At 47.1% G+C, this 22,798-nt stretch overlaps 1 protein-coding gene across 1 annotated transcript in view; it reads left to right on the top strand.

Annotated features, from left to right (window-relative positions):
* PREX2 (phosphatidylinositol-3,4,5-trisphosphate dependent Rac exchange factor 2) overlaps positions 1-22,798 on the top strand; it is a 762,305-nt gene that overhangs the window by 696,427 nt on the left and 43,080 nt on the right. Inside the window, exon 39 of the mRNA XM_069731466.1 lies at positions 1,235-1,302. Within this exon, the coding sequence (XP_069587567.1) occupies positions 1,235-1,302 (68 nt within the window). The remainder of the gene's footprint in view (positions 1-1,234; positions 1,303-22,798) is intronic.

The raw sequence follows: 22,798 nt of genomic DNA, 5'->3' as shown, positions 1-22,798 counted from the left end.
AAATAATATCATCATTCTAATTATTAAGAATTGCAATACTAACGTAATGTTACCCCATACAATGACCATCTGGTGAAAGGTATTAGTATTTACATATAGGAAACTCCAGATACTCACCAGTGATGTCTCAAATTGAAGTCCTTCATCTCCGCTTTTCTTCTTCATCCATGTAGATAACTATGGCTTCTTCTAGCCAGGACATGTCTTTGCAAAATGTAACACACAAATATCTATGGCTGATCACTTCTAGAGCACCATCCCCACTTCTACAGTAACATTAACTCTCTTTTTCTCACAGTAGCAGCATCCCCAAAACTAAAATACAATACAGTAGTGATGTTCCCCTATGTGTCCGTTGTACAGTAGTGATGATTATGTCTCCTTTTATGTCCAGTTACATTTCTCCACCATGGCACTCCTACAAAAGTATTGTTCACTCATTTTGGTGCCAATATAATATTATTATAACAATAGTATATAATATTTAACTTTGTGGCCCCATCTAGTATAATGCCCCCCTATGTAATAATATATATATATATATATTATAGGGGGATATTATTACTATACATATATAGTAATAATATCCCCCTATCTGTCTGTCACATATTAATGATATCCTACAATTCTGGCCCCCATAAGATAATAGTGTCCTCCAATTTTGATATTGTGCCCCCATTATGCCCCCCGCGATCTGCTCCCACAGTGCTCCACTACTATTAAATTAAAAAGACCAAATCTCTCACCTGTCCCCACACACGCCAAATGGCTCTATTGTTGTCTTCCTCTTTGTCCCAGCTGGCTCCCCACCCAACACTTCCCCTTTGGGGGGTCTAAATCTGTAGAGCATGCCGATATCCTGTTGCAGGCAACTTAATGATGTCATGTCATGCCGTTGTCACAGTATAAGCCCCGAGGCATGCCCTGCAGCTGTGGGCCTCTGCTAGGCCAGCAACAGTAGAGTAAGTGTAGGGGAGGGAGACAGTGGTTCTCTGCTCTACAATAGTTTTCAACTGGAAGTCCCAATGAGCCCCCTCACTCACCGTCCCGGTTGCAGTGGCACAATCTGTGACTGCGATCATTAAACCTCTGCTTCTAATGCATGTAGTGGAAGGATTGCACAATCTGTAGAAAACTTGAATTATTAGACCTGATAAAATTGTGCTCTTTTGCTGTATATTAATGATTATGTCATGTACATTATTATCTTGTTTTGGTTTCTTTTACATTGCAGGGAGCAAGGGTTCAGAACACTGCTAAGAATTTGGGTGTTAGGGACAGGACACCAACATCTGCTCCAAGGTACAGTATGAAAGCACTATAACTGATATCATAGGCACTTACATATGGTGTGGCCATTTGCACTTAGGACCCAGGAAATGAAATCATGATTTTATACACATAACTAATGAAGATAAAATGTATTGATGTACTGATCAGGCTCCTATGTCTTGGTGGAAATAACGACTTTGTGAGGGGGGATCTTATCCCAATGGAGAGGGACGTATGAGCAGAGCTTTAGCATACATTAGGAAACTATCCATTTTAGGTGAGTTGTATCCGGTTGTCAATTGTCTTCTATTGTAGAGAAAACTGAATCTGTCTGGATACTGCCCTTCAACTGGACAGAAGAAAAGGACATTGATTCATTTTTCAGTCCAATTGCTAAATGTGCCACAATTTGTACCAAAAACTGTCCTTCATGACTTATGCAATATTTATTATGCTTTTAGACACTTTCTGTGTCTTGTCCAACAATGGGGCATGACCTGTTGGAGCGCGCTCATTGATTAAATGTGACACGGAACACCAACTAATAAGTGGTATAAGCCTAAGGGACACACAGAGAGATTTACCAAGATCATCGAACAGCGTGAATCACTTTAATAAATTTTGCGCATTTTAAAAGGAGTCTGTTAGCAGACCATTGTTTTCCACATCCGGAAAACAAATGGAAAACAAGTAGGTTAGAAGGTGCACTGAACTGTTGGGCAACACCAAAGGTGCACCGAGCTCCTGTGCTTAGTCTGAACAGTCATTTTTAGATGTCAGAGTCCCTTTAAAGGGAACATGTCATCTTCAAATACGGTGTTTACCTGCAGATATAGTAATGCGGCTTACTAGAGGCATGGCTATAGGGAAAAAGTGAAGTCATATTCTCCATGCAGCTGCAGACTTGCAGTCATCGGGGAGGTGCAGGGGGCTGCTACAGTCACCACTCACTACACATAGAGTGCAGTGTCATCATTCCCCCCCCCCCCGCACACTGATTGTCAGCCTGCTGTGCCGCGTGTGTGCAGAGATAGCTGTCATTCAATGTGGCGGGGAAAGTTAACAGCACTATCACTGTGTAGAGAGTTGTGAGTGTTACAGCTTATTACAGCGCCCCAATGACTGGAAGTGAGCAACTGCAGGCAGAATATAACTTCATTTTCTCTGTGTAGCCACAATTACAGTATGCCAACCAGACTAGATCTGTAGCCGCACTTACAGTAAGCCGACCAGACTAGATCTGTAGCCGCACTTACAGTAAGCCGACCAGACTAGATCTGTAGCCGCACTTACAGTAAGCCGACCAGACTAGATCTGTAGCCGCACTTACAGTAAGCCGACCAGACTAGATCTGTAGCCGCACTTACAGTAAGCCGACCAGACTAGATCTGTAGCCGCACTTACAGTAAGCCGACCAGACTAGATCTGTAGCCGCACTTACAGTAAGCCGACCAGACTAGATCTGTAGCCGCACTTACAGTAAGCCGACCAGACTAGATCTGTAGCCGCACTTACAGTAAGCTGACCAGACTAGATCTGTAGCCGCACTTACAGTAAGCCGACCAGACTAGATCTGTAGCCGCACTTACAGTAAGCTAACCAGACTAGATCTGTAGCCGCACTTACAGTAAGCCGACCAGACTAGATCTGTAGCCGCACTTACAGTAAGCCGACCAGACTAGATCTGTAGCCGCACTTACAGTAAGCCGACCAGACTAGATCTGTAGCCGCACTTACAGTAAGCCGACCAGACTAGATCTGTAGCCGCACTTACAGTAAGCCGACCAGACTAGATCTGTAGCCGCACTTACAGTAAGCCGACCAGACTAGATCTGTAGCCGCACTTACAGTAAGCCGACCAGACTAGATCTGTAGCCGCACTTACAGTAAGCCGACCAGACTAGATCTGTAGCCGCACTTACAGTAAGCCGACCAGACTAGATCTGTAGCCGCACTTACAGTATGCCGACCAGACTAGATCTCTAGCCGCACTTACAGTAAGCCGACCAGACTAGATCTGTAGCCGTATTTACATTAAGCCGACCAGGCTAGATCTGTAGCCGCACTTACAGTAAGCCGACGAGACTAGATCTGTAGCCGCACTTACAGTAAGCCGACCAGACTAGATCTGTAGCCGTATTTACAATAAGCCGACCAGACTAGATCTGTAGCCGCACTTACAGTAAGCCGACGAGACTAGATCTGTACCCTCACTTACAGTAAGCCGACGAGACTAGATCTGTAGCCGCACTTACAGTAAGCCGAGCAGACTAGATCTGTAGCCGCACTTACAGTAAGCCGACCAGACTAGATCTGTAGCCGCACTTACAGTATGCCGACCAGACTAGATCTGTAGCCGCACTTACAGTAAGCCGAGCAGACTAGATCTGTAGCCGCACTTACAGTAAGCCGACCAGACTAGATCTGTAGCCGCACTTACAGTAAGCCGAGCAGACTAGTTCTGTAGACGCACTTACAGTAAGCCGACCAGACTAGATCTGTAGCCGCACTTACAGTAAGCCGACCAGACTAGTTCTGTAGACGCACTTACAGTATGCCGACTAGACTAGATCTGTAGCCGCACTTACAGTAAGCCGACCAGACTAGATCTGTAGCCGCACTTACAGTATGCCGACCAGACTAGATCTGTAGCCGCACTTACAGTAAGCCGACCAGACTAGATCTGTAGCCGCACTTACAGTAAGCCGACCAGACTAGATCTGTAGCCGCACTTACAGTAAGCCGACCAGACTAGATCTGTAGCCGCACTTACAGTAAGCCGACCAGACTAGATCTGTAGCCGCACTTACAGTAAGCCGACCAGACTAGATCTGTAGCCGCACTTACAGTATGCCGACCAGACTAGATCTCTAGCCGCACTTACAGTAAGCCGACCAGACTAGATCTGTAGCCGTATTTACAATAAGCCGACCAGGCTAGATCTGTAGCCGCACTTACAGTAAGCCGACGAGACTAGATCTGTAGCCGCACTTACAGTAAGCCGACCAGACTAGATCTGTAGCCGCACTTACAGTAAGCCGACAAGACTAGATCTGTAGCCGCACTTACAATAAGCCGACCAGACTAGATCTGTAGCCGCACTTACAGTAAGCCGACCAGACTAGATCTGTAGACGCACTTACAGTAAGCCGCCTAGACTAGATCTGTAGCCGCACTTACAGTAAGCCGACCAGACTAGATCTGTAGCCGCACTTACAGTAAGCCGACCAGACTAGATCTGTAGCCGCATTTACAATAAGCCGACCAGACTAGATCTGTAGCCGCACTTACATTATGCCGACCAGACTAGATCTGAACCCGCACTTACAGTAAACCGACCATACTAGATCTGTAGCCGCACTTACAGTAAGCCGACCAGACTAGATCTGAACCGGCACTTACAGTAAGCCGACCATACTAGATCTGTAGCTGCACTTACAGTAAGCCGACCAGACTAGATCTGTAGCCGCACTTACAATAAGCCGACCAGACTAGATCAGTAGCCGCACTTACAGTAAGCCGACCAGACTAGATCTGAACCGGCACTTACAGTAAGCCGACCATACTAGATCTGTAGATGCACTTACAGTAAGCCGACTAGACTAGATCTGTAGCCGCACTTACAGTAAGCCGACCAGACTAGATCTGTAGCCGCACTTACAGTAAGCCGACTAGACTAGATCTGTAGCCGCACTTACAGTAAGCCGACCAGAGTAGATCTGCAGCCGCACTTACAGTAAGCCGACTAGACTAGATCTGTAGCCGCACTTACAGTAAGCCGACCAGGCTAGATCTGTAGCCGCACTTACAGTAAGCCGACCAGACTAGATCTGTAGCCGCACTTACAGTAAGCCGACCAGACTAGATCTGTAGCCGCACTTACAGTAAGCCGACCAGACTAGATCTGTAGCCGCACGTACAGTAAGCCGACCAGACTAGATCTGTAGACGCACTTACAGTAAGCCGACTAGACTAGATCTGTAGCCACACTTACAGTAAGCCGACCATACTAGATCTGTAGCCGCACGTACAGTAAGCCGACCAGACTAGATCTGTAGCCGCACGTACAGTAAGCCGACCAGACTAGATCTGTAGACGCACTTACAGTAAGCCGACCAGACTAGATCTGTAGCCGCACTTACAGTAAGCCGACCAGACTAGATCTGTAGCCGCATTTACAATAAGCCGACCAGACTAGATCTGTAGCCGCACTTACAGTAAGCCGACCAGACTAGATCTGTAGCCGCACTTACAGTAAGCCGACCAGACTAGATCTGTAGCCGCACTTACAATAAGCCGACCAGACTAGATCTGTAGCCGCACTTACAGTAAGCCGACCAGACTAGATCTGTAGACGCACTTACAGTAAGCCGACCAGACTAGATCTGTAGCTGCACTTACAGTATGCCGACCAGACTAGATCTGAACCCGCACTTACAGTATGCTGACCAGACTAGATCTGTAGCTGCACTTACAGTAAGCCGACCAGACTAGATCTGAACCGGCACTTACAGTAAGCCGACCATACTGGATCTGTAGCTGCACTTACAGTAAGCCGACCAGACTAGATCTGTAGCCGCACTTACAGTAAGCCTACCAGACTAGATCTGTAGCCGCACTTACAGTATGCCGACCAGACTAGATATGAACCCGCACTTACAGTAAGCCGACCAGACTAGATCTGTAGCCGCACTTACAGTAAGCCGACCAGACTAGATCTGTAGCCGCACTTACAGTAAGCCGACCAGACTAGATCTGTTGCCGCACTTACAATAAGCCGACCAAACTAGATCTGTAGCCGCACTTACAGTAAGCCGACCAGACTAGATCTGTAGACGCACTTACAATAAGCCGACCAGACTAGATCTGTAGCCGCACTTACAGTAAGCCGACCAGACTAGATCTGTAGCTGCATTTACAGTAAACCGACCATACTAGATCTGTAGCCGCACTTACAGTAAGCCGACCAGACTAGATCTGTAGGCGCACTTACAGTATGCCGACCAGACTAGATCTGAACCGGCACTTACAGTAAGCCGACCATACTAGATCTGTAGCTGCACTTACAGTAAGCCGACCAGACTAGATCTGTAGCCGCACTTACAGTAAGCCGACCAGACTAGATCTGTAGATGCACTTACAGTAAGCTGACCATACTAGATCTGTAGCTGCACTTACAGTAAGCCGACCAGACTAGATCTGTAGCCGCACTTACAGTAAGCCGACCAGACTAGATCTGTAGCCGCACTTACAGTAAGCCGACCAGACTAGATCTGTAGCCGCACTTACAGTAAGCCGACCAGACTAGATCTGTAGCCGCACTTACAGTATGCCGACCAGACTAGATCTCTAGCCGCACTTACAGTAAGCCGACCAGACTAGATCTGTAGCCGTATTTACAATAAGCCGACCAGGCTAGATCTGTAGCCGCACTTACAGTAAGCCGACGAGACTAGATCTGTAGCCGCACTTACAGTAAGCCGACCAGACTAGATCTGTAGCCGCACTTACAGTAAGCCGACAAGACTAGATCTGTAGCCGCACTTACAATAAGCCGACCAGACTAGATCTGTAGCCGCACTTACAGTAAGCCGACCAGACTAGATCTGTAGACGCACTTACAGTAAGCCGCCTAGACTAGATCTGTAGCCGCACTTACAGTAAGCCGACCAGACTAGATCTGTAGCCGCACTTACAGTAAGCCGACCAGACTAGATCTGTAGCCGCATTTACAATAAGCCGACCAGACTAGATCTGTAGCCGCACTTACATTATGCCGACCAGACTAGATCTGAACCCGCACTTACAGTAAACCGACCAGACTAGATCTGTAGCTGCACTTACAGTAAGCCGACCAGACTAGATCTGAACCGGCACTTACAGTAAGCCGACCATACTAGATCTGTAGCTGCACTTACAGTAAGCCGACCAGACTAGATCTGTAGCCGCACTTACAATAAGCCGACCAGACTAGATCTGTAGCCGCACTTACAGTAAGCCGACCAGACTAGATCTGAACCGGCACTTACAGTAAGCCGACCATACTAGATCTGTAGATGCACTTACAGTAAGCCGACTAGACTAGATCTGTAGCCGCACTTACAGTAAGCCGACCAGACTAGATCTGTAGCCGCACTTACAGTATGCCGACTAGACTAGATCTGTAGCCGCACTTACAGTAAGCCGACTAGACTAGATCTGTAGCCGCACTTACAGTAAGCCGACCAGAGTAGATCTGCAGCCGCACTTACAGTAAGCCGACTAGACTAGATCTGTAGCCGCACTTACAGTAAGCCGACCAGGCTAGATCTGTAGCCGCACTTACAGTAAGCCGACCAGACTAGATCTGTAGCCGCACTTACAGTAAGCCGACCAGACTAGATCTGTAGCCGCACTTACAATAAGCCGACCAGACTAGATCTGTAGCCGCACGTACAGTAAGCCGACCAGACTAGATCTGTAGACGCACTTACAGTAAGCCGACTAGACTAGATCTGTAGCCACACTTACAGTAAGCCGACCATACTAGATCTGTAGCCGCACGTACAGTAAGCCGACCAGACTAGATCTGTAGCCGCACTTACAGTAAGCCGACTAGACTAGATCTGTAGCCGCACTTACAGTAAGCCGACTAGACTAGATCTGTAGCCGCACTTACAGTAAGCCGACCAGAGTAGATCTGCAGCCGCACTTACAGTAAGCCGACTAGACTAGATCTGTAGCCGCACTTACAGTAAGCCGACCAGGCTAGATCTGTAGCCGCACTTACAGTAAGCCGACCAGACTAGATCTGTAGCCGCACTTACAGTAAGCCGACCAGACTAGATCTGTAGCCGCACTTACAGTAAGCCGACCAGACTAGATCTGTAGCCGCACGTACAGTAAGCCGACCAGACTAGATCTGTAGACGCACTTACAGTAAGCCGACTAGACTAGATCTGTAGCCACACTTACAGTAAGCCGACCATACTAGATCTGTAGCCGCACGTACAGTAAGCCGACCAGACTAGATCTGTAGCCGCACGTACAGTAAGCCGACCAGACTAGATCTGTAGACGCACTTACAGTAAGCCGACCAGACTAGATCTGTAGCCGCACTTACAGTAAGCCGACCAGACTAGATCTGTAGCCGCATTTACAATAAGCCGACCAGACTAGATCTGTAGCCGCACTTACAGTAAGCCGACCAGACTAGATCTGTAGCCGCACTTACAGTAAGCCGACCAGACTAGATCTGTAGCCGCACTTACAATAAGCCGACCAGACTAGATCTGTAGCCGCACTTACAGTAAGCCGACCAGACTAGATCTGTAGACGCACTTACAGTAAGCCGACCAGACTAGATCTGTAGCTGCACTTACAGTATGCCGACCAGACTAGATCTGAACCCGCACTTACAGTATGCTGACCAGACTAGATCTGTAGCTGCACTTACAGTAAGCCGACCAGACTAGATCTGAACCGGCACTTACAGTAAGCCGACCATACTAGATCTGTAGCTGCACTTACAGTAAGCCGACCAGACTAGATCTGTAGCCGCACTTACAGTAAGCCTACCAGACTAGATCTGTAGCCGCACTTACAGTATGCCGACCAGACTAGATATGAACCCGCACTTACAGTAAGCCGACCAGACTAGATCTGTAGCCGCACTTACAGTAAGCCGACCAGACTAGATCTGTAGCCGCACTTACAGTAAGCCGACCAGACTAGATCTGTTGCCGCACTTACAATAAGCCGACCAAACTAGATCTGTAGCCGCACTTACAGTAAGCCGACCAGACTAGATCTGTAGACGCACTTACAGTAAGCCGAACAGACTAGATATGTAGCCGCACTTACAGTAAGCCGACCAGACTAGATCTGTAGCTGCATTTACAGTAAACCGACCATACTAGATCTGTAGCCGCACTTACAGTAAGCCGACCAGACTAGATCTGTAGGCGCACTTACAGTATGCCGACCAGACTAGATCTGAACCGGCACTTACAGTAAGCCGACCATACTAGATCTGTAGCTGCACTTACAGTAAGCCGACCAGACTAGATCTGTAGCCGCACTTACAGTAAGCCGACCAGACTAGATCTGTAGATGCACTTACAGTAAGCTGACCATACTAGATCTGTAGCTGCACTTACAGTAAGCCGACCAGACTAGATCTGTAGCCGCACTTACAGTAAGCCGACCAGACTAGATCTGTAGCCGCACTTACAGTAAGCCGACCAGACTAGATCTGTAGCCGCACTTACAGTAAGCCGACCAGACTAGATCTGTAGCCGCACTTACAGTATGCCGACCAGACTAGATCTCTAGTCGCACTTACAGTAAGCCGACCAGACTAGATCTGTAGCCGTATTTACAATAAGCCGACCAGGCTAGATCTGTAGCCGCACTTACAGTAAGCCGACGAGACTAGATCTGTAGCCGCACTTACAGTAAGCCGACCAGACTAGATCTGTAGCCGCACTTACAGTAAGCCGACAAGACTAGATCTGTAGCCGCACTTACAATAAGCCGACCAGACTAGATCTGTAGCCGCACTTACAGTAAGCCGACCAGACTAGATCTGTAGACGCACTTACAGTAAGCCGCCTAGACTAGATCTGTAGCCGCACTTACAGTAAGCCGACCAGACTAGATCTGTAGCCGCACTTACAGTAAGCCGACCAGACTAGATCTGTAGCCGCATTTACAATAAGCCGACCAGACTAGATCTGTAGCCGCACTTACATTATGCCGACCAGACTAGATCTGAACCCGCACTTACAGTAAACCGACCAGACTAGATCTGTAGCTGCACTTACAGTAAGCCGACCAGACTAGATCTGAACCGGCACTTACAGTAAGCCGACCATACTAGATCTGTAGCTGCACTTACAGTAAGCCGACCAGACTAGATCTGTAGCCGCACTTACAATAAGCCGACCAGACTAGATCTGTAGCCGCACTTACAGTAAGCCGACCAGACTAGATCTGAACCGGCACTTACAGTAAGCCGACCATACTAGATCTGTAGATGCACTTACAGTAAGCCGACTAGACTAGATCTGTAGCCGCACTTACAGTAAGCCGACCAGACTAGATCTGTAGCCGCACTTACAGTATGCCGACTAGACTAGATCTGTAGCCGCACTTACAGTAAGCCGACTAGACTAGATCTGTAGCCGCACTTACAGTAAGCCGACCAGAGTAGATCTGCAGCCGCACTTACAGTAAGCCGACTAGACTAGATCTGTAGCCGCACTTACAGTAAGCCGACCAGGCTAGATCTGTAGCCGCACTTACAGTAAGCCGACCAGACTAGATCTGTAGCCGCACTTACAGTAAGCCGACCAGACTAGATCTGTAGCCGCACGTACAGTAAGCCGACCAGACTAGATCTGTAGACGCACTTACAGTAAGCCGACTAGACTAGATCTGTAGCCACACTTACAGTAAGCCGACCATACTAGATCTGTAGCCGCACGTACAGTAAGCCGACCAGACTAGATCTGTAGCCGCACGTACAGTAAGCCGACCAGACTAGATCTGTAGACGCACTTACAGTAAGCCGACCAGACTAGATCTGTAGCCGCATTTACAATAAGCCGACCAGACTAGATCTGTAGCCGCACTTACAGTAAGCCGACCAGACTAGATCTGAACCGGCACTTACAGTAAGCCGACCAGACTAGATCTGTAGCCGCATTTACAATAAGCCGACCAGACTAGATCTGTAGCCGGACTTACAGTAAGCCGACCAGACTAGATCTGTAGCCGCACTTACAGTAAGCCGACCAGACTAGATCTGTAGCCGCACTTACAATAAGCCGACCAGACTAGATCTGTAGCCGCACTTACAGTAAGCCGACCAGACTAGATCTGTAGCCGCACTTACAGTAAGCCGACCAGACTAGATCTGTAGCTGCACTTACAGTATGCCGACCAGACTAGATCTGAACCCGCACTTACAGTATGCTGACCAGACTAGATCTGTAGCTGCACTTACAGTAAGCCGACCAGACTAGATCTGAACCGGCACTTACAGTAAGCCGACCATACTAGATCTGTAGCTGCACTTACAGTAAGCCGACCAGACTAGATCTGTAGCCGCACTTACAGTAAGCCTACCAGACTAGATCTGTAGCCGCACTTACAGTATGCCGACCAGACTAGATATGAACCAGCACTTACAGTAAGCCGACCAGACTAGATCTGTAGCCGCACTTACAGTAAGCCGACCAGACTAGATCTGTTGCCGCACTTACAATAAGCCGACCAAACTAGATCTGTAGCCGCACTTACAGTAAGCCGACCAGACTAGATCTGTAGACGCACTTACAGTAAGCCGACCAGACTAGATCTGTAGCCGCACTTACAGTAAGCCGACCAGACTAGATCTGTAGCTGCATTTACAGTAAACCGACCATACTAGATCTGTAGCCGCACTTACAGTAAGCCGACCAGACTAGATCTGTAGCCGCACTTACAGTATGCCGACCAGACTAGATCTGAACCGGCACTTACAGTAAGCCGACCATACTAGATCTGTAGCTGCACTTACAGTAAGCCGACCAGACTAGATCTGTAGCCGCACTTACAGTAAGCCGACCAGACTAGATCTGTAGATGCACTTACAGTAAGCTGACCATACTAGATCTGTAGCTGCACTTACAGTAAGCCGACCAGACTAGATCTGTAGCCGCACTTACAGTAAGCCGACCATACTAGATCTGTAGCTGCACTTACAGTAAGCCGACCAGACTAGATCTGTAGCCGCACTTACAGTAAGCCGACCATACTAGATCTGTAGCTGCACTTACAGTATGCCGACCAGACTAGATATGAACCCGCACTTACAGTAAGCCGACCAGACTAGATCTGTAGCTGCACTTACAGTAAGCCGACCAGACTAGTTCTGTAGCCGCACTTACAGTAAGCCGACCAGACTAGATCTGTAGCCGCACTTACAGTAAGCCTACCAGACTAGATCTGTAGCCGCACTTACAATAAGCCGACCATACTAGATCTGTAGCTGCACTTACAGTAAGCCGACCAGACTAGTTCTGTAGCCGCACTTACAGTAAGCCGACCAGACTAGATCTGTAGCCGCACTTACAGTAAGCCTACCAGACTAGATCTGTAGCCGCACTTACAGTAAGCCGACCAGACTAGATCTGTAGATGCACTTACAGTAAGCCGACCAGACTAGATCTGTAGCCGCACTTACAGTAAGCCGACCAGACTAGATCTGTAGATGCACTTACAGTATGCCGACCAGACTAGATCTGTAGCCGCACTTACAGTAAGCCGACCAGACTAGATCTGTAGCCGCACTTACAATAAGCCGACCAGACTAAATCTGTAGCCGCATTTATAGTAAGCCGACCAGATTAGATCTGTAGCCGCACTTACAGTATGCCGACCAGACTAGATCTGTAGCCGCCCTTAAGTTACCGTCACACTGAAATGACGCTGCAGCGATACAACAACGATGTCGATCGCTGCAGCGTCACTGTTTGATCGCTGGAGAGCTGTCATACAGACAGCTCTCCAGCGACCAACGATCCCGAAGTCCCCTGGTAACCAGGGTAAACATCGGGTTACTAAGCGCAGGGCCGCGCTTAGTAACCCGATGTTTACCCTGGTTACCAGAGTAAACGTAAAAAAAACAAACACTACATACTTACCTTCCGTGTCTGTCCTCCGGCGCTGTGCTTTCCTCTGCACTGTCAGCGCCGGACAGCCGTAAAGCAGAGCAGAGACGTCACCGCTGTGCTTTCCGGCTGGCCGGCGCTCACAGCCAGTGCAGAGAAGCACAGCGCCGGAGGACAGACATGGAAGGTAAGTGTGTAGTGTTTGTTTTTTTATGTTTACGCTGGTAACCAGGGTAAACATCGGCTTACTAAGCGTGGCCCTGCGCTTAGTAACCCGATGTTTACCCTGGTTACCAGTGAAGACATCGCCGAATCGGCGTCACACATGCCGATTCAGCGATGTCAGAGAGAGATCCAGCGACGATAGAAAGTTTCAAACGATCTGCTACGACGTATGATTCTCAGCGGGGTCCCTGATCGCAGTAGCGTGTCAGACACAGCGAGATCGTAAGGATATCGTTGGATCATCACGGATCGTGCCGTCCTAGCGATCAAAGTGCCACTGTGTGATGGTACCATTACAGTATGCCGACCAGACTAGATCTGTAGCCGCACTTACAGTAAGCCGACCAGACTAGTTCTGTAGCCGCACTTACAGTAAGCCGACCAGACTAGATCTGTAGCCGCAGTTACAGTATGCCGACCAGCCTAGATCTGTAGCCGCACTTACAGTAAACCGAGCAGACTAGTTCTGTAGACGCACTTACAGTAAGCCGACCAGACTAGATCTGTAGCCGCACTTACAGTAAGGGTACCGTCACACAGTGGCACTTTAATCGCTAGGATGGCACGTTCTGTGACGTTCCAGCGATATCCTTACGATCTCGCTGTGTCTGACACGCTACTGCGATCAAGGACCCCGTTGAGAATCGTACGTCATAGCAGATCGTTTGAAACTTTCTTTCGTCGCTGGATCTCCCGCTGACATCGCTGAATCGGCGTGTGTGACGCCGATTCAGCTATGTCTTCACTGGTAACCAGGGTAAACATCGGGTTACTAAGCGCAGGGCCGCGCTTAGTAACCCGATGTTTACCCTGGTTACCAGCGTAAACGTAAAAAAAAAAAACACTACATACTTACCTTCCGTGTCTGTCCTCCGGCGCTGTACTTCTCTGCACTGGCTGTGAGCGCCGGCCAGCCGTAAAGTACAGCGGTGACGTCACCGCTCTGCTTTACGGCTGACCGGCGCTGACAGTGCAGAGGAAAGCACAGCGCCGGAGGACAGACACGGAATGTAAGTATGTAGTGTTTGTTTTTTTTACGTTTACGCTGGTAACCAGGGTAAACATCGGGTTACTAAGCGCGGCCCTGCGCTTAGTAACCCGATGTTTACCCTGGTTACCAGGGGACTTCGAGATCGTTGGTCGCTGGAGAGCTGTCTGTGTGACAGCTCTCCAGCGACCAAACAGCGACGCTGCAGCGATCGACATCGTTGTCCTATCGCTGCAGCGTCGTTTCAGTGTGACGGTACCCTAAGCCGACCAGACTAGATCTGTAGCCGCATTTACAGTAAGCCGACCAGACTAGATCTGTAGCCGCACTTACAGTAAGCCGACCAGACTAGTTCAGTAGACGCACTTACAGTAAGCCGACCAGACTAGTTCTTTAGCCGCACTTACAGTAAGCCGACCAGACTAGATCTGTAGACGCAAAATATGAAAGAATACGAGCACTCACCATTCATGCAAAAAATGTCCATCCCTTATTGAGGCTTCATAGTAAAAAAGCAGGACATAGTAACATAGTAACATAGTTAGTAAGGCCGAAAAAAGACATTTGTCCATCCAGTTCAGCCTATATTCCATCATAATAAATCCCCAATAAATCGCTCAGGAGAGCGAAACGGCCGTCGTCGTTGGGAACCACAGGTTCTCCCTGCTATGTCCTGCTTTTTTACTATGAAGCCTCAATAAGGGATGGACAGTTTTTGCATGAATGGTGAGTGCTCGTATTCTTTCATATTTGGTTTCTGCAGAACTTTCACCTGTTTTCTACGAGCACCGCATTCTGTAGTGGCTTAAAAGAACGCTGACTGGTCTGAGGGATTTGTTGTGAATTCTGTGGCAGAGCTCCCTCCTGTGGTCACAAGTGGTACTTCGGCTGATTCTCTCTGTGAGCTTCCGTTGGTGGAGGAAAGTGGTACTGTGGCTTCTGAGTTTCCTTCCTCAGGTGATGTGGTGAAGTCGTTAGGTGCTGCTCTATTTAACTCCACCTAGTGCTTTGATCCTGGCCTCCAGTCAATGTTCTAGTATTGGACCTGTTTCCTCCTGGATCGTTCCTGTGGCCTGCTGCTCTGCATAGCTAAGTTCCGCTTTGCTATTTTGTTTGCTGTTTTTTTTCTGTCCAGCTTGTCTATTTGTTTTTTCCTGCTTGCTGGAAGCTCTGGGACGCAGAGGGTGTACCTCCGTGCCGTTAGTTCGGTACGGAGGGTCTTTTTGCCCCCTTTGAGTGGTTTTTGTAGGGTTTTGTGTTGACCGCAAAGTTACCTTTCATATCCTCGCTCTGTTCAGAAAGTCGGGCCTCACTTTGCTAAATCTATTTCATCTCTACGTTTGTCTTTTCATCTTAACTCACAGTCATTATATGTGGGGGCTGCCTTTTCCTTTGGGGTATTTCTCTGAGGCAAGGTAGGCTTATTTTCTATCTTCAGGCTAGCTAGTTTCTCAGGCTGTGCCGAGTTGCATAGGGAGCGTTAGGCGCAATCCACGGCTGCCTCTAGTGTGGTTGGAGAGGATTAGGGATTGCGGTCAGCAGAGTTCCCACGTCTCAGAGCTCGTTCAATGTTTTTGGGTTATTGTCAGGTCACTGTATGTGCTCTGACCTCTATGTCCATTGTGGTACTGAATTACCTTATCATAACAGTACTGGAGGCCCAAAGTACTAATGATTCTCAATAGAGGGAAAAAAGAAGTTCTGAGACCATTTTTTTTTCTCTGCACTGTGTTTTGCCTTTTTTTTCCCCTAGACATTTGGGTGGTTCAGGACACAGGTGTAGCGATGGACATTAAAGGTCTGTCTTCATGTGTGGATCAGCTCACGGCAAGAGTACAAAATATAGAAGACTTTGTGGTTCAGAATTCTATGTTAGAACCGAGAATTCCTATTCCTGATTTGTTTTTTGGAGATAGAACTAAATTTCTGAGTTTCAAAAATAATTGTAAACTATTTCTGGCTTTGAAACCTCGCTCCTCTGGTGACCCAGTTCAACAAGTTAGGATCATTATTTCTTTTTTACGTGGCGACCCTCAGGACTGGGCATTTTCTCTTGCGTCAGGAGATCCTGCATTAAGTAATATCGATGCGTTTTTCCTGGCTCTCGGATTGCTGTACGATGAACCTAATTCAGTGGATCAGGCAGAGAAAAATTTGCTGGCTCTGTGTCAGGGTCAGGATGAGATAGAGGTATATTGTCAGAAATTTAGAAAGTGGTCTGTACTCACTCAATGGAATGAAGGTGCGCTCGCAGCTATTTTCAGAAAGGGTCTCTCTGAAGCCCTTAAGGATGTCATGGTGGGATTTCCTATGCCTGCTTGTCTGAATGAGTCTATGTCTTTGGCCATTCAGATCGGTCGACGCTTGCGTGAGCGTAAATCTGTGCACCATTTGGTGGTATTACCTGAGCTTAAACCTGAGCCTATGCAGTGCGATAGGACTTTGACCAGAGTTGAACGGCAAGAACACAGACGTCTGAATGGGCTGTGTTTCTACTGTGGTGATTCCACTCATGCTATCTCTGATTGTCCTAAGCGCACTAAGCGGTTCGCTAGGTCTGCCACCATTGGTACGGTACAGTCAAAATTTCTTCTGTCTGTTACCTTGATCTGCTCTTTGTCATCGTATTCTGTCATGGCATTTGTGGATTCAGGCGCTGCCCTGAATTTGATGGACTTGGAGTATGCTAAGCGTTGTGGGTTTTTCTTGGAGCCCTTGCAGTGTCCTATGTTGTGAATTCTGTGGCTGAATTCACTCCTGTGGTCACAAGTGGTACTGCAGCTTCTGAGCTTCCTCCCTCAGGTGTTCTGGTGAGCTCGTTAACTGCTTCATTACTTAACTCCGCCTGATGCTGCTATCCTTGCTTCTTGTCAATGTTTCAGTGTTGGATCTGAGCTTCTCCTGATTGTTCCTGTGACCTGCTGCTCTGTATAGCTAAGTGCTTTTTGTTTTTTTGTTGCCTTTTTTCTGTCCAGCTTGTCTTTGTTTTGCTGGAAGCTCTGAGACGCAAAGGGTGTACCGCCGTGCCGTTAGTTCGGCACGGTGGGTTTTTTTTGCCCCCTTTGCGTGGTTTTGCTTTAGGGTTTTTTGTAGACTGCAAAGTTCGCTTTACTGTCCTCGCTCTGTCCTAGAATATCGGGCCCCACTTTGCTGAATCTATTTCATCCCTACGTTTTGTCTTTTCATCTTACTCACAGTCATTATATGTGGGGGGCTGCCTTTTCCTTTGGGGAATTTCTCTGGGGCAAGTCAGGCCTATTTTTCTATCTTCAGGCTAGCTAGTTTCTTAGGCTGTGCCGAGTTGCCTAGGTAGTTGTTAGGCGCAATCCACAGCCGCTTTTAGTTGTGTTTAGGATAGGATCAGGTGTGCAGTCTACAGAGTTTCCACGTCTCAGAGCTCGTTCTTGTATTTTTGGGTATTTGTCAGATCACTGTGTGCGCTCTGATTGCTAAGCACACTGTGTTTCTGGATTGCCTTCATAACACCTGTCATTAGCAAACATAACAGTGCTATTCCATTGAGAGGAATTGATGCTACGCCTTTGGCCAAGAATAAGCCTCAGTACTGGACCCAGCTGACCATGTGCATGGCTCCTGCACATCAGAAGGTTATTCGCTTTCTGGTGTTGCATAATCTGCATGATGTGGTCGTGTTGGGGTTGCCATGGCTACAAGTCCATAATCCAGTATTAGATTGGAAATCCATGTCTGTGTCCAGCTGGGGTTGTCAGGGGGTACATGGTGATGTCCCATTTCTGACTATTTCGTCATCCACCCCTTCTGAGGTTCCAGAGTTCTTGTCTGATTACCGGGATATATTTGATGAGCCCAAGTCCGATACCCTACCTCCGCATAGGGATTGTGATTGTGCTATCGATTTGATTCCTGGTAGTAAATTCCCAAAAGGTCGACTGTTTAATTTATCTGTGCCTGAGCACGCCGCTATGCGGAGTTATGTGAAGGAGTCCTTGGAGAAGGGGCATATTCGCCCGTCATCGTCGCCATTAGGAGCAGGGTTCTTTTTTGTAGCCAAGAAGGATGGTTCGCTGAGACCTTGTATAGATTACCACCTTCTAAATAAGATCACGGTTAAATTTCAGTACCCCTTGCCGTTGTTATCTGATTTGTTTGCTCGGATTAAGGGGGCTAGTTGGTTCACCAAGATAGATCTTCGTTGTGCGTATAATCTTGTGCGTATTAAGCGAGGCGATGAATGGAAAACTGCATTTAATACGCCCGAGGGCCATTTTGAGTATCTAGTAATGCCATTCGGACTTGCCAATGCTCCATCAGTGTTTCAGTCCTTTATGCATGACATCTTCCGAGAGTACCTGGATAAATTCCTGATTGTGTACTTGGATGACATTTTGATCTTCTCGGATGATTGGGAGTCTCATGTGAAGCAGGTCAGAACGGTGTTTCAGGTCCTGCGTGATAATTCTTTGTTTGTGAAGGGATCTAAGTGTCTCTTTGGTGTTCAGAAGGTTTCATTTTTGGGGTTCATCTTTTCCCCTTCTACTATCGAGATGGACCCTGTTAAGGTCCAAGCCATCCATGATTGGACTCAGCCGACATCTCTGAAAAGTCTGCAAAAGTTCTTGGGCTTTGCTAATTTTTATCGTCGCTTCTTCTGCAATTTTTCTAGTATTGCTAAACCATTGACCGATTTGACCAAGAAGGGTGCTGATGTGGTCAATTGGTCTTCTGCTGCTGTGGAAGCTTTTCAAGAGTTGAAGCGTCGTTTTTCTTCTGCCCCTGTGTTGTGTCAACCAGATGTTTCGCTTCCATTCCAGGTCGAGGTTGATGCTTCTGAGATTGGAGCAGGGGCTGTTTTGTCGCAGAGAAGTTCTGATTGCTCGGTGATGAAACCATGCGCCTTCTTTTCCAGGAAGTTTTTGCCTGCTGAGCGAAATTATGATGTGGGCAATCGAGAGTTGCTGGCCATGAAGTGGGCATTCGAGGAGTGGCGTCATTGGCTTGAAGGAGCTAAGCATCGCGTGGTGGTCTTGACTGATCATAAGAACTTGACTTATCTCGAGTCTGCCAAGCGGTTGAATCCTAGACAGGCTCGTTGGTGGCTGTTTTTTGCCCGTTTTGACTTTGTGATTTCGTACCTTCCGGGCTCTAAAAATGTGAAGGCGGATGCTCTGTCTAGGAGTTTTGTGCCCGACTCTCCGCGTTTATCTGAGCCGGCGGGTATCCTCAAAGAGGGAGTAATTGTGTCTGCCATCTCCCCTGATTTGCGGCGGGTGCTGCAAAAATTTCAGGCTAATAAACCTGATCGTTGCCCAGCGGAGAAACTGTTTGTCCCTGATAGGTGGACGAATAAAGTTATCTCTGAGGTTCATTGTTCGGTGTTGGCTGGTCATCCTGGAATCTTTGGTACCAGAGAGTTAGTGGCTAGATCCTTTTGGTGGCCATCTCTGTCGCGGGATGTGTGTTCTTTTGTGCAGTCCTGTGGGATTTGTGCTCGGGCTAAGGCCTGCTGTTCTCGTGCCAGTGGGTTGCTTTTGCCCTTGCCGGTCCCGAAGAGGCCTTGGACACATATCTCTATGGATTTTATTTCTGATCTTCCCGTCTCTCAAAAGATGTCAGTCATTTGGGTGGTCTGTGATCGCTTCTCTAAGATGGTCCATTTGGTACCCTTGTCTAAATTACCTTCCTCCTCTGATTTGGTGCCATTGTTCTTCCAGCATGTGGTTCGTTTACATGGCATTCCAGAGAATATCGTTTTTGACAGAGGTTCCCAGTTTGTTTCGAGGTTTTGGCGAGCCTTTTGTGGTAGGATGGGCATTGACTTGTCTTTTTCCTCGGCTTTCCATCCTCAGACTAATGGCCAGACCGAACGAACCAATCAGACCTTGGAAACATATCTGAGATGCTTTGTTTCTGCTGATCAGGATGACTGGGTGTCCTTTTTGCCTTTGGCTGAGTTCGCCCTAAATAATCGGGCTAGCTCGGCTACCTTGGTTTCGCCGTTTTTCTGCAACTCTGGGTTCCATCCTCGTTTCTCTTCAGGGCAGGTTGAGTCTTCGGACTGTCCTGGTGTGGATACTGTGGTGGACAGGTTGCAGCAGATTTGGACTCATGTAGTGGACAATTTGACCTTGTCCCAGGAGAAGGCTCAACGTTTCGCTAATCGCAGACGCTGTGTGGGTCCCCGACTTCGTGTTGGGGATTTGGTTTGGTTATCTTCTCGTTATATTCCTATGAAGGTTTCCTCTCCTAAGTTTAAACCTCGTTTCATTGGTCCGTATAGGATTTCTGAGGTTCTTAATCCTGTGTCTTTTCGTCTGACCCTTCCAGATTCTTTTTCCATACATAACATAGTAACATAGTTAGTAAGGCCGAAAAAAGACATTTGTCCATCCAGTTCAGCCTATATTCCATCATAATAAATACCCAGATCTACGTCCTTCTACAGAACCTAATAATTGTATGATACAATATTGTTCTGCTCCAGGAAGACATCCAGGCCTCTCTTGAACCCCTCGACTGAGTTCGCCATCACCACCTCCTCAGGCAAGCAATTCCAGATTCTCACTGCCCTAACAGTAAAGAATCCTCTTCTATGTTGGTGGAAAAACCTTCTCTCCTCCAGACGCAAAGAATGCCCCCTTGTGCCCGTCACCTTCCTTGGTATAAACAGATCCTCAGCGAGATATTTGTATTGTCCCCTTATATACTTATACATGGTTATTAGATCGCCCCTCAGTCGTCTTTTTTCTAGACTAAATAATCCTAATTTCGCTAATCTATCTGGGTATTGTAGTTCTCCCATCCCCTTTATTAATTTTGTTGCCCTCCTTTGTACTCTCTCTAGTTCCATTATATCCTTCCTGAGCACCGGTGCCCAAAACTGGACACAGTACTCCATGTGCGGTCTAACTAGGGATTTGTACAGAGGCAGTATAATGCTCTCATCATGTGCATCCAGACCTCTTTTAATGCACCCCATGATCCTGTTTGCCTTGGCAGCTGCTGCCTGGCACTGGCTGCTCCAGGTAAGTTTATCATTAACTAGGATCCCCAAGTCCTTCTCCCTGTCAGATTTACCCAGTGGTTTCCCGTTCAGTGTGTAATGGTGATATTGATTCCCTCTTCCCATGTGTATAACCTTACATTTATCATTGTTAAACCTCATCTGCCACCTTTCAGCCCAAGTTTCCAACTTATCCAGATCCATCTGTAGCAGAATACTATCTTCTCTTGTATTAACTGCTTTACATAGTTTTGTATCATCTGCAAATATCGATATTTTACTGTGTAAACCTTCTACCAGATCATTAATGAATATGTTGAAGAGAACAGGTCCCAATACTGACCCCTGCGGTACCCCACTGGTCACAGCGACCCAGTTAGAGACTATACCATTTATAACCACCCTCTGCTTTCTATCACTAAGCCAGTTACTAACCCATTTACACACATTTTCCCCCAGACCAAGCATTCTCATTTTGTGTACCAACCTCTTGTGCGGCACGGTATCAAACGCTTTGGAAAAATCGAGATATACCACGTCCAATGACTCACCGTGGTCCAGCCTATAGCTTACCTCTTCATAAAAACTGATTAGATTGGTTTGACAGGAGCGATTTCTCATAAACCCATGCTGATATGGAGTTAAACAGTTATTCTCATTGAGATAATCCAGAATAACATCCCTCAGAAACCCTTCAAATATTTTACCAACAATAGAGGTTAGACTTACTGGCCTATAATTTCCAGGTTCACTTTTAGAGCCCTTTTTGAATATTGGCACCACATTTGCTATGCGCCAGTCCTGCGGAACAGACCCTGTCGCTATAGAGTCACTAAAAATAAGAAATAATGGTTTATCTATTACATTACTTAGTTCTCTTAGTACTCGTGGGTGTATGCCATCCGGACCTGGAGATTTATCTATTTTAATCTTATTTAGCCGGTTTCGCACCTCTTCTTGGGTTAGATTGGTGACCCTTAATATAGGGTTTTCATTGTTTCTTGGGATTTCACCTAGCATTTCATTTTCCACCGTGAATACCGTGGAGAAGAAGGTGTTTAATATGTTAGCTTTTTCCTCGTCATCTACAACCATTCTTTCCTCACTATTTTTTAAGGGGCCTACATTTTCAGTTTTTATTCTTTTACTATTGATATAGTTGAAGAACAGTTTGGGATTAGTTTTACTCTCCTTAGCAATGTGCTTCTCTGTTTCCTTTTTGGCAGCTTTAATTAGTTTTTTAGATAAAGTATTTTTCTCCCTATAGTTTTTTAGAGCTTCAATGGTGCCATCCTGCTTTAGTAGTGCAAATGCTTTCTTTTTACTGTTAATTGCCTGTCTTACTTCTTTGTTTAGCCACATTGGGTTTTTCCTATTTCTAGTCCTTTTATTCCCACAAGGTATAAACCGCTTACACTGCCTATTTAGGATGTTCTTAAACATTTCCCATTTATTATCAGTATTCTCATTTCTGAGGATATTGTCCCAGTCTACCAGATTAAGGGCATCTCTAAGCTGTTCAAACTTTGCCTTCCTAAAGTTCAATGTTTTTGTGACTCCCTGACAAGTCCCCCTAGTGAAAGACAGGTGAAACTGCACAATATTGTGGTCGCTATTTCCTAAATGCCCAACCACCTGCAGATTTGTTATTCTGTCAGGTCTATTAGATAGTATTAGGTCTAAAAGTGCTGCTCC

This window comes from Ranitomeya imitator, chromosome 6 (genome assembly GCF_032444005.1).
Source record: "Ranitomeya imitator isolate aRanImi1 chromosome 6, aRanImi1.pri, whole genome shotgun sequence".
Taxonomy (NCBI): Eukaryota; Metazoa; Chordata; class Amphibia; order Anura; family Dendrobatidae; genus Ranitomeya; species Ranitomeya imitator.
The sequence above is the reverse complement of the archived record's forward strand: the minus strand, read 5'-3'. Positions and strand labels throughout refer to the sequence as shown.